Below are 23,800 nucleotides of genomic sequence, written 5' to 3'. Positions count from 1 at the left end.
ATTATACTAAGAAGTTTGTTCCTGGGGATTTGTGTCCCTTGGTGGAATACAAAAACACTAATTTTGAACAGTAAACATTTTCTGAATTATTCTCTAGCCACAGAATTCAAATGTATACAACTCATGAACAGGGTCACATGTCAAAAGAACAGCTTCACATTTTCCATAAGTAACAAATGAATTGATGTTATGAAATGGAGTAAATTACTTAACTCCAAACATTTCAATTAAAAACAAAGGAAACAAACCAATAAATTAGCTAGCTTCTCTTTAATAAGCATAGCAAAAACAAGATCCCACTTGGATATACAACTTAATAATGCCTCAAGCTGCAGCCCACTGAACTGTCAATAGTTACTATCTGTGTTTGCCAAGTCTCTCTATAGAGCAGATGGAAAACATAAAGTGGTTTGCACTTCATTTCAAAATTACGATACTTTTCCTAATAAAAAGATTATACTTTATTTTCTATTCAGCCAGATATGCTATTTCCAAGCACAAAACCAAATAAAATTTTCCTGATGTTCAGCGGTACCTTACTTTCTCCTGAAGAACCTTCAAGGCAAAGAACATCAGGGCAATGAAATCATGCAAGGGAGGAGGTCAGCTGTTAGGTAAATAGAAAAAAGCAAAAAACAAAAACAAACAAACAAAAAAACAGAAAAACCACACCTCTTGAGCACACCATCCACATTCTGGACCCAGGACAAGGCACTTGGCACAGGATGCCACATTCGAAGATGCACATCTATTGTTTTCTGTAATGGAGGATAAAAGGAGGGGTTACTGGTTTGCTCTCATACTGGAAAGTGTATACAATTCTAGACTTTTAAAATTGAAATAAGACAAACAACAGTGTTAAATACATGACATCAGAAAGCACATAATTGCTTTGGGAGGAGTTAACCTGCTCACTGCAATTAACAGAGACTTCATTTTCTGGATAACACTTATTATTTCATTTCAGAACACTGGGGGAAAGGAGGGTGATGGAAATGTAATTTTAATTTTTTAACGTATTGAAATTCTGCTGTATTTATATTATCTGAAACAAGCAGGTGTTTTTGGTTCAGAGTTTTTCCTGTAAAAATAATCACACACAGACATCAATCTCAACATGTAAATCCATCTTGAGTCACCGTGAAAGAACTTTTTGAGAAACAATCTTGATGGACAAGTAAAGTAATTAACTTGGGAATTCTGATTGTGTTAATATTGATTGTTTTGGCTCAAAGGGTACCAGAACCAGGCATAATGGCATAATTTAATATTTTAGAAGTACAGTGGTTAAAATGGATGAGTTGTTTTAGTAGACCCAATTTAATTTCTCAGACTGGATCACTTTAAGATCATGACCAATTCACTTTCCACAGATTCCCATACTTGGCTGTGATATTTTAATAACATAGTTGTGCCTGGAACTATTTCCCTTTATTCTTCTGGCCACTAACTACTCATACCATTAAAGAGAGACTCATCAAAGTAGACTTCATACATAAAATATAATACAGAATGAGCCATATATTATTTTATCATGAATTTTTAGTGGAACAATCACACAGTTCCTACAGTCTATCCTTCACTATGAAATGTCCCAAGGACACCAGAAATCATTACACTGTCTCCATCTCGAGCCCAGTCACACAGTAAATGAAGCAGACAGACAGGCCAGAGTAGCTCATATAAGCAAATGAAGAACCATGTAAGCAAATGATAAAAATCTAGTGTGACAAGCACAACAAGAGAGGTATTACCAGGATGCTATGGGAATGTGGGAAGAAGTTTCTCACTCTGCTTTAGGAACATGGTCAGGAGTAGGGGGAGATGGCATATATAAGGATGGCCCCGAGAGGCAGTGATACTTCTCTCTCTTTGCCATCTCATGTTGTTTCTCCTAATCGGTGCTTACCTCTTTAAAAAAAAAAAAAAAAAAAGAAAGAAAAGTGTGCATGTCCGTGTGTATGCCCAAGCATGCAAGGACATGGTAGTTTTTAAGGCCATAGATATCACATAATCTCTGGTTGCCCATTCTAATAGGTTTTCCTTTTTCTTCTCTCCCAACTTTCCCCCAACATTCCGAAATACAGGGTAAAAATAGTCCTGATATGGAGGGGGCATGGGAGAGGCATTAGCAGTGGGGAGAAGGAGGGAGGAAGTCCGGGGAGTAAATCCAGCAGAGATGCCCTACCCAGGGTGGCAGTGAGCACCTCCCCTGTATTTACCAGACACACAACGGGGTTAATCCAAAACCATGCTTCCTTAACCCTCTGATGTTCTATTAGCTCCTCTCTGTATCTCCCTTCACCCTCTGTCTTTGGCTTTATATCAACTTTTTATAGATGTTACCCCAAACTTCATAAAGTTCATTGGTCTTTCCAGACCTAGCCTAGAATTCCAGGGACTAAAAATAACCCTAATATTTTGGGCTTCCTTTGCTATCAGCTCAGCTCTGCCCCAACTCTCCTCCACCTAACCATGGAGACTCCCTAGCCTAAAAACCTTCCATCTGACTTAGCCTGCAAAAATGTAAAACTTGCCTACTCCTGAAATATGCAGAAGAGTGAGTGACCTTTTTAGCTCTGTTCAGAGAAAGGAAACCAATTTAGGTCTAGAAATCAAGCACATTGGAGACCTAAATTTACCTTTATCAACTCTTAGCCTTGACCAAACTGGAACATGGAATTAACACTATTTCAGTTCGGACTTGTCCAAGCCTTTAGCTCAACAGGTAGGACTTTTGCACTGGCAGTTAAGTTGCAGTCTTGGAAGGGAAGCTGCAGGGTCTGTGAATCTGCTCTCTATTTCTGAAGGTTGTCTGACTCTGTCCTAAGTTAACCCAGGTTCAAGCCCAGTTCACTCCTACTTCCATAGTACATGTGGTAAATAAAGGATTTACAAGCAAAAATCTTTTTTCTTTGTATTATGCTTTCTGGCTGTTTTCCTTAAAAAGTTCTAGTGCCAACCTCTCTTCCCAGACCTCAGACACATAAGGATAAGACCAAGAGGGATAGGGACGTTGGTCCTGTCAATTCCCCAGGTTCCAGGGCTGACATTTCTCAGAGTCCACGTAACTACAGAAAAACGATCCCATAAATGGCCATGGAGGAGGTGGGCCTTATGGTTCCACAGAACTCCAGGATGGCCATAAATTGAACTCCATGGGAACAGTGTCAAACATTCTTGCTGGAGAGTGTCATGGTTAGACTTCACAGAAGACAAGCCAGATATACTTTGGCAAGCAGAATTTTAAGGAACTTCTTTTTTTAATTTCAAAATATGCAAGTACGTAAAATACCTAATACATAAATATCATACCTATTATAGCAATTCTTTATACGGAGAGGTCAAGTTACTATGGGGGCTATTAGCATGTGCTAGGAACCTCTCTCTCTCTCTCTCTCTCTCACACACACACACACACACACGCACACACACACACAAACGCACACACAGACACACACCATACAACCTGTGTGTGTAGAAATCTTATTTATGCTGCATATGCAACAATACATAACTGCTGCTTACAGACACTGGCTGGCTGTCATCAGCTTCTAGGTCTGCTCAGATCTCCCATCCCTGATTCAACCTTGCCTTCCAGCAGTGGTTTCCTAGCAGCCCTCGGCACTGACACCTCATTAGAGGGTGTGTCAGAGTGGTTCTTCTTCCTGCTCAATGATTGTGGTAGCTGCTTGTTCAGCTATTTGTCCAGTGATGTTGCATTAAGCACCTTCTTCTTTATGAGATAGCATTGCCTTTTCATAAAGGATAGGTTTTATGGATCCTAATGGAAATTCTTCAGCCAGTGGAAGCAAAAAGATAATGTTTTAAACCAGGTACCCTCAGATTCTTTTGTGTCCATCTGTTCTAGTCCTCAGAGCCTCACAAACCCCAAGCCATTAAAAAGGTGCTTCCTTGACAGAAATCAGTAAAGGGTTTAAAAACATTTTTCCACTAAGTGTATACATTCTTATTTATTGTACTCCTTGATCTATGAGCAGGGGCTGATAGTCTTACCAGTACGTTGCAACTGGTGGTAAGAGATGTGATGAGGTAGCATTGCTAAGTAGTTACAGGAACAAACTTCTAAACTTCCATAGCACTGCTACTTACTAGCTATTTGCCCCTTGGTTAGTTACTTAAACTCTGAGTCTGCATTCCCTCCAATGTAAAACAGAGCTAACAATACCTACATCAAAATGAGGATGAGGATGAAGTGAGGCAAAGGGTGTCAAGCACAGGACTTTAGGGAAGAGAAACCATGCAATAATGTAACTGTTGTAAGTTATCATAACTAATATTATAACAAATTATATGTGGGTATATAAACACATTTTAGTTTTAAAAATAAAGTTAATATATAAAAATAGATATTAAGTGAAAATGTACTGCATTTATTTTAGTCATTTAAAAATTATTCTTAAAAGCCAATAAAGTTAAATATACACACATCGATCCAATCTTTTAAAAATACAATTTGGCATGACTGTGAATTGGATTACTGAAAAATCTCTCGAAACACTTTCAGCTTTTTTAGTTTGCAAACAGGAACATTGACTTAAACAGAATACTTTTAATAAATTTTTTTCCCCAAATTAAACGTTTGTGACGCATGCAAAATGACCTCTAGTCATAAAATATCCATCATCAACAGGAGAGAGTACACAAAAATCAGGAAACTACATTTTCATGACACTCAGATATTCTTTGGTTTAGGTGATGCAGATCGAACTATTCATAGTATTTTGAGAATACAAAGAAGTAAGAAGGTGAAGAAAACAGATCAATCCACCCCTCCCCCAAAAGATAAGAGAAGTTTCAATGTCAGATTGGGATCTTCTCATAAGCCAAGTGACCAGATCAAGTGAAAAGTTCAAGAAACTTTTGTAGTATTTTTCTGCTCTAATATCTACAAAACAAAATTTAAAGGATGCCCAGAGTTATCAGGAAAAGGGAACAAATAAAAGTGATAAAGACTGTAGTCCTTGATATTCAAAATCAATCATTCTAGATTCTCATGTTACTCGTAGACAGCATGATTTGTGAGAGTTGATTTTCGTTTTCCAGGAAGTATCCATTTCCTAATTGCATTTACTATACAAATTAAATTAAACATGGATGATTATGTAAAGATACTTCCTCTAAAAAGAAAACAAACTGTTACAATGAATACACATACTACTTTGTTAACAATCAAATCCAGGCAAATTGAGTACACATAGAGTAAAGTTTGAGTATAATTTTGTCATGTTTCCTTATTTCACATATATATCACGTGGAACATGTACGTGTTACAAAAATCTTCCAAATATGTGACCTGATTATTGAAAGTGCTTCTTTTACACAGAGATTTAATATATGTGCTATCAGTTGATATAAAAATTAAAACAAAGAAGTAAATTGCTTGTCAATACCTAGTCACCAATACATAGCTATTCCAAGTTTTGGTTGAGGAATGGTTTCCCCAAGGCCCCTACAAAAATTTAGGGAGGGAGTAGGTGGTTAGGCTTAGCTCTTAAAAATTCAGGGCACAGCAAATTAAAGTTGGTTAAATTTTATTAGGGATTAGTAAAGGGGAATAGGAGAGAAGGGAGAATCATGGAATGTTCTTTGGAAAAAGCAGATCTTTCCTTGTCTTACATCGTGTAAGACAAGGAAATTATTGCTTGGAATGGCACATCAAAACTGTGGTGGGGGTGGAGGTTGGGAAGGAAGTAAGAAAATAGGGAACTGTTACTTCCACTATCTTTTATCCCTAGGTTGATCCTTGGACTTCATATACATATAATACAAAACAGCATTCTTTATTTTACAACCTTTTTCATTTGCTGTTTTATTTAGTATTCAGAGTAGGTCAAACATAATTTTACTATTGAAATAGACAAAGGAGCAGGACTCTTTAGATCGTGTTCAAAGAATTATAAAACATCTGTGGCCAAAGTGCAGTTACTAAGATACATTTTAAGCAACAAATGAATATTTCATCTCTGCCCCTATAGAATTAGTTGAAAAATCCCTTTAATATTTGCTGCTATATTTACATTTAGAAACTACTACCCTGTAGCAGCAATGCCCTGCACAGATTAGAAATTTCCTCCCTTCTGATTCTACCACCCTAATTTGTTTCCAACTTGTAGCAAATAGGCATTTGGCCTATGAAAATGAAAATAAGTATCTCTATGAGAAAACCATTTTGTCCAAATAATGTTGCCTCTAATTTTACTTGAAAAAACATACACCAGTATTTATGTTGAGTGAGAAACCGTTTGGATTCCTTTCTTTCTTGCCTTCTCACTGAACATGTTAGTGTTCCCGTGATTTGGTTTGATAGTCCAAGGGTATTTGGAGGTAAAGGAGGTGGTCTGAAAATGATCAATTCTGATAGAGTGGCTCAGGAGAAAGGGTGAAAGAATGAGGACATTATAAGAAAAAATAATTGTCTTAGCACCTCAGAGACAGAACCTGAGAGGGAGATTCTTGGCAAGTGATTTACTGAAGGAATGCTTTTAGGAGAAGGGAAGTGAGGGAAGAAGGCCTGAACAAGGCAAGATGCTAAGCAAAGATGTTGGCACAGCTGAGGTTTGGCCTTGGCTTGATGCCACCCAGAGTTCTGAGGACAAATGACAGCACAAGTTGTCCCACCCCAAAGCAAGGGACCTGGCTTTTAGATACATATGCTCCCCTGGCTGTAGAGAAATTGGCAGGGTGAGGGAGTGGGGGTGAGGGGCAACCTCTCAGGTATTTTCAAGCATTGTGGCTCTATTTGGTGGAGGTCAAATCTTCTGAGAAAGTGGTAGCGGTAAGCTATTAACTCAGAGCAGCTTGGGATGCAGGCACCAGCTCTGTAAAAGAATCTGGGTACATCTACAATGATGTACCCCTGGAGAGTGATAAATGATTAGAATTTTGTGGCAGAGATTGCTATTTGCCAACCTGCTCTTCTTTACTAATGGTATCCTAGTTTTGTTGCTGATGGCATTGAGAAAACTGAAATGCCACATTTCCCAGCCTGCAATAATGGTGGTCATATGACTAGTTCTATTGACTGATACAGAGGCAGAAGTTGCTGAATGGGATTTTGTGAAAGCTTCTCAAAAGGGGCTGAATCAGCTGGAAGGCCCCTTTTTGCACTTTGCCTGCCCTGCTTCTTCCTGTCCGGAACACGGATGTGATGTCTGGATCTGCAGCAGCCACCTTCATACTTAAGGGAAACTTTCTCAAAGCCCCTCATAGTACACTGGATTCTGATGTAAGAGGAAAATTAACTTACTCTGGTTACTGTTTTTAAAGGTCTTCTTACTAATGGATAAACTCCACTAGTTCATTTTTACCCTAGTTATGAAAGATAAATCAATAAGAGAAAGATTTGAGCAGAATTAATACAAATGTTACTTTTTAAAGAAATTTTAAGCAAAACATCACTTTATGACATAGACCATTCATGCTAGGGAGATGTATTTTTTCATGTTTTGCTTGTTTTATTTCATTTGAAAAGTTGGATTATTACACTGTGAATTCCTGGGGACAGGTATTTAGACATTACTTTGTAGCTCTTGTGCCCCAAACCTAGAACATGGTACACACTCAATAATGAGTAAGTAACAAATGATATTCTATGTTGAGGTTAACTTGGCAGATTAATTAATAAGGATTTTGGTAGTTCTTGATCACTTACATTTTAAAATAATCTTTATTTCCAAAACATATTTCTTGCAAAAGGCAATATAACTATTTTTGTTTAATGATAGATACCTGGATGAAATCATCTTGATGTTTCCAAACATGAAAAACAAAGAACCAACATACCTATAAGAACTAATTTTTTCCTTTGCATTTGGTCTTCTGAAACTGTTCTGTTGATTTATTTTAAATCAAGGCTATTTTCTTCATAAAAAACTCTTCTGAATATATGACGGAATGATAATTAATTGAAATAACATCTTATAATGCTACCATTTTTGATGCAAAAACACAAAATTTCCTTATTTTTCCTTATTGCTCAGATCTAAATTAAATTTCATTTCAGCAAATGCCCCTTGCTCTGATAAAGATGAGTAATTTCTTACTGAGGAGAACTTCCTTATAATAGTAGTGTTTGGAAATAGCACTATTATCTTTGCTTCCAGTCAACCAGGTTTATTAGGATTTTATTATCTGTAATCCTTGTTTCAAGGACAAGTTTCAACCTCCCCTGTTACATAGTAAAAAAGTCATGCATTTACAATAGGGTTTTATGCTAACATAAAGATTTTTGGAAAGCAAAGGGAAAAATAAAAGTCCACTTTCAAACTTAGGCAGGTTATGAGATGTTAGGGCAATGCCTATACAAGTCAAAAGAATTCATTCTATTCCATCAATTTCCCTGCCCTGTTTAGGGCAATCCCAACATGAGTCAGAACTTAGAGTGGGTTGGGATGGCATAAACCAAAACTCTAGTTCATGATGGAATTTACAAGAAGAATGGAATTCACCGTGGTGAAGCCACTGATGACTCCCATTTGTGTTGAAATGGGGCATCACGAGAAGATCTTGGGGCCTCATGTTGGAGCCTTTAATTGTGATTCAGTTACACACATTGCAATCATCTTTGCTCTGAAAACATTCTCATTGCAGCATGTTGGGTGACCATGTAGTCTATGTTCCACATCAGGACACTGGTTTTCATTTGAAATGGGACCTTGTTAATTACACTGGTGCCAAAGGTGCAAACTGGGACTCCCCAGGCAAACTGGGACCCAAGGTCACCCTACATGCACAGTATTTTGGTGATGCAGAGTGAGAAATACAAACAAGAAGCAACGCTGAGATTACAGTTAAATGTGATGACACCGCAAATCAGTAATGAAGGAATCGTTTAACTTAAAAGTGTGTCTGAAGCTGGTTTTGAACACTAGTTAAAATGCAGAAATATTGTTGAAAGTGTCTTGATTGTTTTTAGATTATATCCTATCTACATCTTGACATATATTCTTCAATATGGAAAGGAAATGAAAGACCATAAAGAACTTCTCTCACTGGCATTTGAAAATAACTTTGCAGTTCATTTTATTTCCTAGACAATGTTTCCATTTGGTGGGCCAAGCGTTCATTCAACACAAGAGAATAGTTCCTCAGAAACCGCAGCTACTCATTTACCTTAGCAATCAGTTTTTCTTCTGAAACACCTGGTGGGAATTTGGGAGAAATGAGAGAAACTCAGGAAGAAAGATGGTCAAAAAACAGCTTTTCTCAGTAGAGCTTTCCTACTTCAGACTTGGAACTTCAAAAAGGATTGAAATCTCAAGATTCAAGGAGGGCTCCAGAGGCCCCTCTGAGGCGAATTCTGGTTAGAGCTGCATTTGTCTAACTTGGAAAAGCAATATTAGTCATGTGCTTTTTGTCTTGTTTTAACTGGAACTTTTCCATACATTCCAACTGTCCTGTTTATGAGGCACACTCCCTTTTTATAAAAGCCAAAATATTCACCGGTTTCCCACTCTGTTTCTCTAAATAATGTTTTCAATCTAACACACTGGAGTTCCAGGGCTCTTCCTATTTTCCTCTCCAAATCCTGGCAGGTATAAATTTCCTTTCTCCCACCTAAAAAAGCACCTCATGTGAAACCTCAAATGCCATGGTTTGATGTGTGTGTTTTTTCTTAAACACTGTCTGTACAGAATAGAGAATAATATAAAGAAAATTAGTTAAAAGTATGATTGAAAAACCCCTGCTAATTAGTACCATTGTTAGTTAGCCCTCGAGTGATGACTCATAATCCCCATATAGCTCAAGACAACTTTTAAATATAATACATACATTGTATGTCAAAACTTTTCCCATCATCAGTGCTAAGGACGTCTCATTTTTCCACACTCAAGATGAAGGTGTTAGATTCTTCCCAATAGATTCCTTTCTATCCTCAGTGCCAAAGATATCCCTAACTGCTTCGGTGCCCTTTTTGAAATTCATTTTATCTCTGTGTTCAAGGAAACTCTGAGTTTGAACCTGAAAGCCCCAGGCTGAAACCTCACCAAGTCAGCTCTGCACTGGATTGGTTGGTACTTTCTCAGCACAGGGGAGAGTTGTTTTTTTTTTTACAACAGTGTTTCTCCAAACTCTTGCCAGGGGACGGCTCCAAGCTGCGTGTTAATTAGGCAGAGGCACTTGAAGCCCAAATCTGGAAGAGGGAAGAAGGCAACTTGTTCTTGTCCTAACTCTGCCTATTCTCTGACCTTGGCTTCATGATTTAACTTTGCTGAGGTTTTCTTCGCTTCCTCCCACAAGAGATAAAGAAATGCTCCTCTTCTTTGTAACAGGTTGTGTCCATTCGTTGCTCACCCATTGAGCTGTAAAATACTTCCAAGCATGGAGTATGATGTAAAATGCCATTCTTGGGGGAGAATGTTTGTTTTACAGCATTACAGTTCTATTCATTTATGTGAATATTTTAAGATGCCCATCATAATACAATATGAAAGTTTTATTTGAAAGGACCACCAAGAACCCTATACAAAGAGTTGTCCACAATGCAGACAATTCACTGTTTTGTTTTAGCATGGTAAGCAAAGAGGCATGAGCAAACTTTCTTGGGGATGGAAATGTTCTGTATCTTGATTATAGTGGTACATTCACATATCTATGCATTTGTCAAAACCCTTCAGTTAGCAGTTTAATGAATGTAATTTATTGATTAAACTATATCAATAAATTTGATTTGAAATAGCATTCTAAATTAACTTAGATGGAGCATTATTTGTTAAATAAAGGACAGTCTACAGTGAAGACATATATTTCTGACAGTGTATGGAAAAATATTAAATTACTTTATGTGGTTTTTAAAAAGTAAACCAGTGATGCATTATATGCAGTCTTTTGATTTACAGAACAGTTTGTGGTTAAGTAAAGTCAATAATCCCTACACTGTATTTATATATCATCTATTCAGATCAAGGGGTAAATTATTTTGTTGCTCCTTCAAATGGACTGTGCTCACTTGTGAGATAAAAATCTTTTTAATTTCAAAAATTATTTTTTATATTCTACTTGGGATTTCTTGCAAACCCCCAGCAGCATGAGCAATTGAAAGGAAAAGGTAATGATGCTAAGGTAAGATTAAGTATCTTGACAACTAGTGCTATTATTAGCACTAATAATATTAATATAATTAGTTTGAAATCCATATTAACAGAATATCTTATATTCTGTTGTCTACAGTAAACTCTCTTCTAATCTTAATACCAGAGATGATCCTAAATACTTTGATGTCTTCTGTAAAATCCATTTTATTTTTGGGCTTGGGGCAAAAGAAATGAAATTATAATTATAATGAAAGGATTATAATGAATTATAATGAAAGGCTTTTCAGCTAACTGAATCTTATATGATAGATATTTATCCTCCTATAATTCTTAAATTATCTTAAATTATTTCAATTAATAATTGCACAGTTTAATTTTATTGGCTGGAGTTTGATTAGGTACTTCTTTCAATATATAAGGTAATTACTGCTTTAGAAGTATGAGTAGATGAAAGAGTACACATTTTCCCGAGTTAAAATAATGCATTAAGATATGACCCATAATCTCTTAAATGGCCTTAATATGCTTTCAGCATTTTTATGGAGTCACATTCCCTTACAATTCAGAATGTTCTGAATGAAGAATCAGTTAACGACGTTTTATTTCATTGGCTAACAAAACCACCCCTGAGGCAGAGTTTCAGAGAGAAAGCATTAGCCATTCCCTGCAATCCTTGTGGAAGTGATATAATTTACATACAGAAGTTGAGTGTGTATATTTACAGTCTTGTGCCTTCAAACCAACAATTCCAGTGGACTTGGAGTAGGTTAATTCTATCAGTTCTCTCCAGACCACTATTCTGCCTTCTTCTATATTCCATTTCTGTAGTCCCAAAAAGCTTTCTTGCAACCAATCCCACAACTTATTAAAATCTTACTACTTAAAATTGTAAAACTGAAATTTTAGTGATTATTGTGAAATACATACCATGCTAAGTGCTTTATGTGCATAACTGTCATTCTAATAAATTTATTAGGCAGAAGCTATTATTATATTTATTTTAAAGAAGAAGAAACTTGCGGCCAACAATGATTAAGTAAGATGCCCAAGTTCACAATGAGTAAGGTCAAACCCCAGGTCTACAGGAGGTTATCATCAAATTGTTGCCCTAACAATAAGGTCTTCCTTCTTATTCATCATTTACACTCCAGTATCCCCACACAGCTCGGTCCTGCCTTTTCCTGGGTTCACTCTATCAATGCCCATTTATGTGTCATGTATGCATTTCTGTGATGTCCCACAAAACTCTTTATTAAAACCCTTTATTTTGAAATAATTTTAAACTTTTTTTTATCATTCCCCCCCACCTCATTTGAGAATAGGTTGCATATATCATGCTTTACCTCATAAAGTACTTCAGTGTGTACTTCCTAAGAGCAAGAACATTTTGTTACAATCCCAAAATAGAGTTGGCAAATTCAGGAATTTTAATATTGACACGGTACTGTGAACCAATCTATAGTCCACATTGTTCTATGAAATTCTTATCCCATATTCTCCATAATTCCCCCAAATGGTCCAGCTACTGCTTCCCCTTCATCAAAATTCAGCTTTATTCAGAGTGCATCATTCCTGGGGGAAATATTCAAATAGTGCTCTGATATTTCCTTGCTTTCACTGGCTAATTGTGGGGTTTTTCCCTCACCAACCCCCTCCCCCAAACACTTATCAACCTCTGTTCTTTCAAAGTCCACATATCTTATTCAATATGTCCCTCCCCATATTTGTAATCATCACCAGACACTTTTCTAAATTCCATAATGTATTCACCACCTTGCTCATGATTTTCTGCCCCTCTGATTCCATGAAATCATCTGTGGCACCTGAAATCCCCAAATCTCCCTGCACCTCACTGCTTCCACCATGAACAGAGCAGTTGGGAAACCTTGGGAGCAGGGACTCCGGCAGGGGGCTCTCAGGAACTATGGGTGCCACAGGATCACAAAACCATGAAAGCAAAAAGATCAAAAAGAAGTGGCAAGAGTGACAAATGCAGGAGGATCTAGAAGATGGGTCAAAAGGCGGGCTCCTGAGACAAGAGTTCTAAAACATAAAGTTGAAAGTAAACAGAAGCAGGTCAGACACAAATGGGATGATGAACCCTAAGTAATGGCTCAGATCTTAGTATTTGAATTTGCCTCTACAGAGGACTGTTATGAGCCCAGTGAGGATTGGGGCTCCTCCAAATTCCCTTCTCCCTAGCAGCTTAGTCCTACTTTTATTTATCTCTTGTTGACTTTCCATCATATTTTTTCACATTCACTCTTCTAAATATTTCCCCTTAAATTACCAAGTATTTTTGCCAAGTTCTTAAACTTAACAGATGACCCTAACCTCACTTCTAACATTATCTAGAATATCTAAATAACTTGCCTTCTTTTCAACTCAAAATTGTCTTTGTTCTCTTTCTGGAGGAAGAAGAGTTCTCTTCCTTGACAAGATCATTTCCCCCACCTGTCCCGTGACTTGCTCACTCAAAGGCAAACAATAATTTCCTAATTAGATTTAGTAACTGAAATTTAGCAATGTTTTAATGCCCTCCTCCTTTTAAAAGTGGGTTGGGACTCTCACTCTTCCCATTCCCCCATCTATTCCTCTTTTTAAAACTGTGGCTATTTTCACACCCCTCTAAACACACCTTGATAGCTTCATGAGCTCCCACAGCCTCACAGATGCCTACCAAATTATTATCTTCTGTACCAAACTCTCATCCACGTTTCTGTCTTGAATTTTCAACTCTCTGCTGGACATCCCAGTTAGATTTTCATTAGTTGAACTTTAAACTGTACAAGTCTCAAGGAAGGATCATGATTTCTTCCTGACCTGCCTGACCTATTTCGGTTAATTGCATTATTTTCCTAGTTATTCTGATTTAAATCTTTGAGGTTGATCTTGACTCCTCTCTTTATTTCAACCCCAACAATCATCTTGTCAGTCATCAAGAACTTTTTGCTTTTACCTCAGTATCCTTAGCATTCATCACTCCCTTTTTCCATACCCGTCGATTTCACCCTAGTTTGGGACCTCATTATTTGTCATTTGCCTGATTGTAATGGCTTTCTCACAGTTTCTTTCCTCTGGTGTTTGCTGCTAAAAATCAATACACACGTTGTTGCCAGCTTCACTTCCGGATACAGTCTGATTATATTACTATCAATAAAAGGTCAACAAACCAAACAAACAAAAACCTTTGATGATTTCCCACTACTTCAGTAGCAAAGGTCAAATGTATCTACCTATTTTTAACTCTACCTTTCTCTCTTGTTCTTCTCCCAGGATGCCCTATGCCATGGCCAAAATACATGCCTCCCACTCTATCTGCAGAGCACTTCCTTCTATTACAAGTCAACCCATCCTTTCTATTTCATCAGGTAGTTTGGAACGTCTTCCCCAAACTCCTTCACTTCCAAAGCATCATTGGTTTATATCACCCCCAGGTATAGGCTTCAGAGTCCAGCTTAGATACTTAGCTCACTTATAAAACATCTCCTCTATGACCTGCTTCCTGCGCCATTGAGGTAAAGGTGAATCCGTAGAGAATTTGCTTCTGAATCCTTATAGAATTTGCATTGTGATCCTAATAATCTGCCTTGAATTTTAGTTATTGGTATATATGTTACTTAGTCATTTGTGTGTATGTATGTATACATATGCAAATGTATTTATCAAGAAGCAAATTCTTTGAGAGAGGAGAGAATGTTTAGTTTATACCTGGTTAGGTAGTTTGGAAGGTCTTCCCTAAACCCCTTCACTTCCAAAGCATTGCTGGTTTATATCACCCTCAGTATATTCTTCAGGTATTTGTACACCTCCTTAGGCAATCGATTCTGTCATCTGGGGTCAACAGTAGCCCAAGACATCCTAAGAAAGTCCACCTTCCCCTTGGCAGGAGATGGGGTACAGTGATCCACACACACTGGAACTAAGTCAGGCTTCCTCAGACTTCCTCCTCTCCTTCCGTAGGAACCAAGAACAACCCAACCCCCCACTTTCCCTACCCCCACCACTTACAGCCCCATCACCACTGTCTACCTTGAGTTCACAAAGACCAATCTCATTTACTCTGTTTACACCAGTCCCTACAAGAAGCCCAGCCCTCCCAGATTCTCCTCAACTCCCACACACACTGTGTTCCGAACCTATAAGCCTCTCTCGCCATATCCTACTCCTTTGCAAATCCAGAACTCTCCCCCATGCCTTCTCTTGAAGTCACAGTCCATTTTCAGCAAAAGTCTCTATCTCAATCTCTTCTTGGAATATTCCCTTTACCTTCTTGCTCAACAGAAACCTGGTTCTCCCCTGAGGACCTGGCTCCCTGGCCCCCACTGCTGTCCTCAGGGGCCATGACTGATTTTTCTCCCACAACCCTCATGGCACTGGGCCTGGAGGCAGTAGGTCTCCTTAGTTCTTATTGCACTTTCAGAGCATTCTCCCTCATCCCTAAAACACCCCCCCCCCCATTTGACACTCTGGAGAGCAGGTCACATCCCCCACTCCCATGAATTGTTGTAGGCATTTGTTGACCCCAGTGTGATGCTTCCCATTTCCAGATGATTTTGACCCTGGCTTACTATCACACTCTCCCAACACTACTCGTATTTCAATTATTGGCAATTTCAGTGTATATGCAGATCATCTTCCCAATACCTAGAGGCCTCCATTCCTTCTTCTCTTCTCCTCCAGTGATTTTGTCTTCCACCCTGCTTTAGCTACTCACTCCTGTAGTCAGTTTTAGACCTTGTAACTGCAACCTTGCTTTGATCTCAATTTCACACACCACCTTCTCTGAACACCATCTCCTGGCTTTCCAATGACTCACTGTTTCCAAGACCTGGACACAAACCATCTGTCACCTCCAGTCCATTGATACTCCTACCTATTAGACATCTCTCACACCCCATGATAACCTCTCTTCTGTCTGCCCTTCCTCCAATTATCCAAGCCAAACTCTCTCACCTCCTCAGGACTTGGTTCAAATATCATCTTCTTAATGAGGCCTGTCCCCATCGAATCCATTTACAATGACAACCCCCACCTACCCCCAGTCCTCCTCACCCCTTTACCCTGCTCCACTTTTTCCATAGCATTTATCACCTTCTAACATACTTATAATTACTTATAACCATGTTTAATTTTTTATTTTCTCTCCCCTCACCCCAAAATATAAGCCTGATAAGGACAATGGCTTTTGTCTGTTTTATTTCCTAAAGTATTTTATACATCTTGAACAGTACTCACCATATAGTCATTGTTGAATAAATATGTGTTCAATGATTAGCACTTTATTAGATTTTACTTATGCTTAAGAATTTATTACACTATAATAAATGTCAAAGTATCCCTTGCTTCCTTTAGAAAGTGACATATGCTATGCTGTTTCCATTTACCTCCCTGAGGCCTAAAACAGGGTAGGAATAGAATACAAGTTTGTTGAATGAATATTTGATTCTTACCTAGAAATAAATTAATGTAATCTAGATAACCAAATCTTTCATAAATATGAAGGAAGAAGAGTTGCCTATATTCAAGTAAGTCATGTTTATTTGTTTCCTGAGGCTGCTGGAACAAATTACCACAAACTTGGTGGCTTAAAACAAGAGCAATTTATTCTTTCACAGTTCTGGAGGCCAGAATTCCAAACTCAGAATCACTGGTCCAAAATCAAGGTGTCAACTGCACCCCTGGAGACTCTGGGGACCAAATGCTCCCTGCCTCTCCCAGCTATTGGTGGCTGCCAGCCTCCCTTGGCTCATGGCTGCATCACTCCAGTTTGCCTCTGTGGTCACACTGTCTCCCCCTTCTGAGTATCACGTCTCCTTCTGCCTGTCTCTCACAAAGACATGTGTGAGTGCATTTAGGGCCCATGGGGTAATACGGGATAATCTCCCCATTTCAAGATCCTTAACTTAATCATATATGTTATGTCATCATCATCGTCGTCTTCTCCTCCCTCTTCTCCTACTCTTCTCCCTCCCCCTCCTCCTCCCCCCTTCCCTCCTTCTCCTTTACCTTCTCCATCTCCTCCTCCTCCTCCTTCTTCTTGTCATATAAGTTAACATACACAGATTCCAGGGATTAGGCAGTGGATATCTTTTGGGGGGCCTATTTTCAGCCTACTGCACCAAGCATGAAAATAATCAGTAATTGGCATGGTAAGGAAATAAAAAAATCAGGTAGCTGTAAAACAACTTAGCATACTGTTCCTCTCTTATGTTTTCCTCTACAGGGCCTTTTGGTATTTGCCATTTCCTTTATGTGGAACACTGTTCCAGAACCTCTTGTCCCCTATGGGGCTTGGCTCAGATACCACTTTCTCAGTGAGGCCTTTATTCACCACTCTATTTAAACTGCAGCCCCCACCCCTAGCATTCCCCTGCTCCCCACTTGGCTTTGATTTTCTCTATGGAAGGTGCTAGGCGTATAGCAACTTATAGCATGCTGTATATTTTATTTCTTTATTTCTTCTTTTTTCTGCCCCTCCTTCTAGAATGTAAGCTCCATAAGGGCAGATATTTTTGGCTGATCTGTGCACTGCCGTATCTCCAGGGCTTAGAACAATGTCTGGGACATCATAGACACCAATACCTATTTGTTGAATGAGAGGATGAATGCGCGACTCCCCTGCACTGACCAAAATGTTCTAGGTGCTCTCTCTCTCTGACCTGATGAGTTTACTTGTGTCACTCAGGTAATTGCCATGGGAAGATGCCACCTAAATGGGAGACAGAGAAGGCTGGATAGGGTGGGGGGAGGGTCAGGGAAAACTGCCTTGAGGAATTTCCTGGGCCCTCTTATTACATGATTGCAACTCTATTCTGTCTGGCTCTCAAATGCATGCTGTCTGTTAAAAATCAACAGTATCATTAGGTTGCTGTTGAGAGCGAGCCCATCCAGCTGGATCAGTAAAAGCTGGCTGAAACAGCAGCAACCTGCTGAGAGAAATGAAGTCATCTAATGTGCAATGTTAGGAGGTCCAATCTCCTGGTCCAATCTTTGATACCTGAACCCCAGTTTTCCACTCAGCTTCTCCCTGGACCTCAGATCTCTTTTGTCTTCCAACACCTAAACTACCCCTTCCAGGTTCTACCCCTTCATTTCCATTGGAGCCCCCAAGCTGCTTTTTAAATACAACCAAATTATATTTGAGTGGGTAACATAGGAGATACCCTCTCACTGCAAGTGAGGCTATAACAACAGTCCCATGTTGCAGATCCACCGAGTATGTAGAGATAGCTGAGTTTATCCACCCCGCCTTGGCCTGGAAGTTCTGCTCTATTCCCAAAGAAATGATGACCAGACTCCTAACTGTGTTTCCTAGGCATCTGTGCTCTCACAGTGCCTTTGATTCCTTGCCTCCTGGGCAACCCTAAGGCAATAAATTTAGAAAGGGGATGAATAGAAGACCTTTTTCCAAATATGCTAGGGTATAAACATTCTTGGTAGTGCTCTCTCAGCTTCTGGAATGCCCCACCAGTCTCCCAGTGTTCGTGTGTGATCTTCTGTGCTACACTGTGTCTGTGAACAACATCCAACAACCTGGCCTTGTATGACCAACTCATTGGACCATCCTAGGACATGATGGTTGAGAATCCTCAAAGCTCTAGAAGGGTGAGTTTGCTCTATTAACAGTAAAGTTCTTGGGAACCCTGTTTCTTCACAGGAAACTCAGGTATATGACTGACACTATGCTGAAGAGGCAGGCTTCCAAATGTTCAAGTAACTAAACATTTCTTGGGATTTTTTGGGTATTTAGTTTCCCACTTTTCAATAATGACCCCTAATGAATATTCTAAAGTGGAATGACTATTTTATAGACTGTTTGCTTTTCAGACCTTGAGCCCCAATTCTGGGGTAATTTAACATAGGAGAAAAACATCAAGTTTGATGAAAAAGAAAGTCAAACAAACAAACAAACAAGCAAACAAATGAACCCTAGTTCCACACATAGGAGATTCAGTTACCCCATGTAGGAGAAAGAACTCCATGCCTTCTGGTCAGTATTTGAGATGCTTGTCCTGGAAGGAGGAGGTGTGTAGCATTCAGTGATAGTTCTCACTGACCAAACATTTCTACACTGCCAAGCAATTCAGTCAGAAGCAACACTTGCCATTTTTAAGTTCAAAATCAAACACTTCTCCTATTGTGCAAACTGACTCATGCCCATAAATGAATCTCTGCCCCAACATGCCCATGACCAGAAAACCTACTTTGCATCCCCTGATCTCAGAGAGCAATGACACCTGGCATCAATGCCATGCAGTCCTCCAAGTAGCCAAGTGACAGCTCTGGACAGGTACCTTAACGTCTGATAGGGAGGGCTACTCTCACCTGCCAGTGTGCTCTTCTGCCTTCAGTGGGGCCCAGGCATGGGCATGAGCCACCCTCCCCTTCTCCCCCTCCATCACAGTCCCATCAGATGTGACTGAGCATTGCACGGCCGTGGATTCTTCACAAGCCGTCAAACATGCTACATCCTGGGAACTAAGGGCTGGTACTGATAACATTCAGTCCTTTTATGCCCATCATCAGCTTCAGAGATCAGGCTACTGGCCCTCACTTTAGGACTCTGGTACTAGCTGGGTTGTGGCTGAAACACTCATGACGATGGACCTTTTTTTTTTTTTTATTAAATTCAGTTTTATTGAAATACATTCACACACCATACAATCATCTATGATATACAAGCAACTGGATGACGGACCTTTTTAACCCAAACTCAGGAAGCCTGAAACTGTAACTCCCTTTTTAAGTGTTCTTCAGTGACACCACCTTCCAGATGCATTGTCTTGGAACTTTGGCCCCATCTATGATTTCTAGAGGGTTCTCTTTGGCAAATTATGGTCCATTTGTCTTCAATTCGTCACTAAGAAACTAAATCAAAAGCACAAAAATACAATGGGGCAGTACCTTAGGAGGTGCGCCTTGTACTAACAAAAGAGAAAAAGGAGGACATTCTTCTGCCAATAATACAGGTCTGCTACAATGACTTCTTTGTTTCCAGCTAGAACAGCCAGTTCTACAGCAATCCCCGCCCACCCCAAAACTTTCTTGCATTCTTTGTTCTGCTGCAGTTAGTTATTCACTAACAAGTAACACCCACCAGGCACAGACAGCTTGGCTTCCTAACTGCACCCCAACAGGTAATTAGGAGAGACATTCCCTAGTTCGGCATTTCTTAAGGTACCTCCTATCAACCCAGCCCTTGCAGAATTTGAATTTTCTTTTCATTATTCTTTTCTTTGTCAGATCTCATAATATTCTAAAAATCCTTTGGAGCATAGCTTTCCTCCCAGCCTCTTCCTCTACCTGGTACCTGCAACACATACTAGGGAATTAGATTAAATTTGTGGCCCCCACTGAGATCAGGAAAAACACCTGTACTTGAGAAAGCGTTTGTGGCTCAATATCAAGGAAACGACGCTGGCATCACACGTATGTGGTACTCGGCCGTGGCTGCATTTTACCACTGGCACATGGTGAAAATCAGCCCTTTCTATCCTAAAAGGAACTTGGGTACGAAGCCACTGGACATCTCACATAACCAGTAAGAAATCCTTGGCAAAATTCTTCAGGGTGGAATCTTTTCTAGCCTTCCATCCTCCTGTCTTCATTACCTGCCCTTCCCTTCACTTCCAAACTCAGTCTCTCTCCGACACTGGCTTGAATTAGCCTTTGACAACAACTCACATGCAGGTTCCTTTCTCTTTACCATCTGGGACTTTGATTTTTTTGGCAATTCCCTAGAAAAACCAAACTGCACCAATAAAGATCTGGAATGGCAACAGATGCTGTGTTTGACAAATGTAAGAACAGTATTTGTGAATTAAAAAATAAGAACAACAAAAAAATCATCTAGGAAAGACAACTGACTCATTTTCAAAACAATTGTTGTAATGATGGTTGATTCATTGAAAAAGTCAGCATGAAAGGACACTTTTTACATATTTTATATATACTTTTTAATATATCTATACTTCACATATATAAAATCCATTTTTTGTATGTGTGTGTGTGTCTTACACACCTTTTTTAGCAGGACCCAAAATCAAAGCATCTTGTAATATTATCTTCACAGAATAGATCTGATAAACCCACTATAATTTCACAATGAAACTTTAACTGAATGATCTTATTTTTATTTTCTAGACTAACTTTAGTTAGGAGGTTTTTAAAATAATTCAGGGAAGATAATTTTAACATCATATTAGTTTAATATTAGTAGTTTCTTAGCAAGAATTGATCCGAACACTTTTGTTGAAAGGTAGGATTGTTGCAATTAAATTATAAATCCCAACAGAAACCATTTTGACTTTCAAACATTTTTTCTTTGATGTTTAAAGTATAGTAATTTACTTAAAGTGAAAGCAGAAAGAAGGTCATATTAAGATTGATTTTTAAATTGAAAAATAGTCCTTTTTACTCCACGAAGGCAGTATGACAGTGTGTTTTCTACATATTCATTCACTTATAGATGTTAAATATATGCCAGACACAAATAATTCAACCCAATTTGGTTTTTCTGTGACATGTTTAAATAAATAGAGGGAAAGAAATAGTAAAAACTAAACTTAAAATATGCATATACTAGATTCTCACTAATACACTATTTGCAAGACGGTAGAATTCAGTGTAATCTGTATACATCTTGGAGCTTACCAAAAGGGATTCAGTTACTAAAATATGAAAACACCTTGATATGAGGTGGTCTCTGGTGCTTTAATTGTTTATCTCTCTCACACCACAACCACAATTAATATGTAAACTCCCAGAGAAGCCTACCCCTAACTTTTTTCAGGGACAAGAGCAAAAGTACAAATGGTGGTGGCCTTACCAAGATGAAATATTTTAAAATCCCAAACCAGGCTAAGAAACTGTTAATTAAAATAAATTCTGTCCTCCTGCCTTGATAAATGCACATTCATAATGGCCTAGAAAGCTGGGTCTGAATTTAGAATATCAGACTCCACAGATTACAAGGTGGGAGCCTGGCAGCTTAGGACGTGTTGCCCCTCCAGCCCACAACTGGCTGTCTTCCCTTCCCAACCCTAGCTCTATCCTTCACGGCAAGAAGCCAGCGCCTGACCTGTGTGGACACTGCAGCCTGCATGTCCAAGCTCTGTTTGCCTCCCCCGCATGAGCTGCCCTTGGCCACACTTGCCTAGGGTTCAGCACATGGGTGGAACAATCTACTATGGAAGTGGGCTTGGGAGTGTTTGGCAGAGATTTCCAGAAGCATCTAGAAGGGGGTGGCATGCTCTGGCTGAGCACGCCTGGGGACTCCGTGCCTTCCAAGGCCCAGAGCCCGGGGCAGTCTATAATGGCGACCAAGAGTACAGCCTTGGTGTCAAACCCGCACAGGTTTGATTTCTGGATTCATTCCCATTAACTAAGAGAGCAACATCTCTTCAATTAGTTTGCTTACCTACGAAATGGGAATAATAACAGCACAAGGCCTCAGAGGGTTGTGGGCATTAAAAGGATATATGATATTTTCCTACCATTTGTCCAGCAGGGTGCCTGGCCTATAGAAAATACTTCACAAAAAATGTTAACCCATGTTATTCTTTTAACTCCAGAACCCAACATAGTACCTGTCACAAAGTAGTAGTGCTTAAAGAAAGCCTGAATGAATAAGTGATTAAATGGATTAGAAAAGTTTAATTGTTTTTAATTACTATTTTTAATCTTTAGTTTAAATGACTACAAATTCCGGTTTCTGTAATCTAAATAGAAATCAATCATAAAATACACACTGAGAGTAAAGTGTGGAATTATTTTTCATACTTATTTATGAACAATGAAAATAACTCTCAGAAATTTTGAAAGCAAAACTTGCTGTTTCTACTTTTGAGCTCTGCTAAGGATTTGCATATATGGTCTGGAGCGGACTGGGAAAGCAAAAACAAGTGTCCTTTAGAGTGTTGAACCTTTTATAGGGGAACCCATTAAAAGAAAACTATATTTCTCTAAGTCCCAATTCCAGTGAGGATTAGAACTAAAGAGGGCTTATTGGCTCACTACTGTCCTCATGTCATCCACCGAGTCATGTGCTCCAAATAATTTATTAGGACCCACTGTGTATGAGACGTTGGAGACACCGAAACGACAGGCACTGCTTCCTCCCCTCAAAGAGGTCACAGGCCAGTGGGAGGCCGGACAGACACAAGGCTCCCATGGGTGCGCTGAGAGGATGCACGCCCTGCCAAGGGGCCTGAGGACAACGGGGAGCCACGGAAAGGCACTGAGTGAGGGGGTGAAATGAGGCAGGTGGTTGGGAGGCTCATATAGTGAAAGATAATTCAGGCTTTCTTTACCTTAATGGGCTATATTGATTAAGCACAAAGAGGTGATGGTAAGAAAATGTCCGTTTTCCTCTACTCATTTTACCTAGCATCACCCACTTATTTATCTTGTCACCACTTCCTTGCCTTATAACTCTTTTCTACCTGGCCCTAAGTGAGAATTTAATTGCCTTTAATAGCAAAAGATAACAAAATTCCTATTACTATTATCAACTTGGAAATTCTAACACATCTTTTCTTCCCTTTTTCCAGGAGGAAAGACTGTGGAATGCCTTAAGTGGACCATAGAAAGAAACCTTTTAAGAAGTTTAACGCCACCTTATCAAGAGTGCCTGCTCTGACTATCCTAGATGTAACAGCAGCCTGTGCCCCCTCACATCAATTTCTGACCCCTCACTCTGCTTTACTCTTCCTTTTTATCACTAATATATATGTTTATAT

The 23,800-nt window shown here is 39.1% G+C and overlaps 1 protein-coding gene across 1 annotated transcript in view; it reads right to left on the bottom strand.

The window, feature by feature from the left end:
- The window catches only part of ITGB8 (integrin subunit beta 8), a 90,898-nt gene that overhangs the window by 58,341 nt on the left and 8,757 nt on the right, over positions 1 to 23,800 (bottom strand). Inside the window, exon 2 of the mRNA XM_037836870.1 lies at positions 673 to 758. Within this exon, the coding sequence (XP_037692798.1) occupies positions 673 to 758 (86 nt within the window). The remainder of the gene's footprint in view (positions 1 to 672; positions 759 to 23,800) is intronic.

Source organism: Choloepus didactylus, chromosome 5 (assembly GCF_015220235.1).
Source record: "Choloepus didactylus isolate mChoDid1 chromosome 5, mChoDid1.pri, whole genome shotgun sequence".
Lineage (NCBI taxonomy): Eukaryota > Metazoa > Chordata > Mammalia > Pilosa > Megalonychidae > Choloepus > Choloepus didactylus.
The sequence above is the reverse complement of the archived record's forward strand: the minus strand, read 5'-3'. Positions and strand labels throughout refer to the sequence as shown.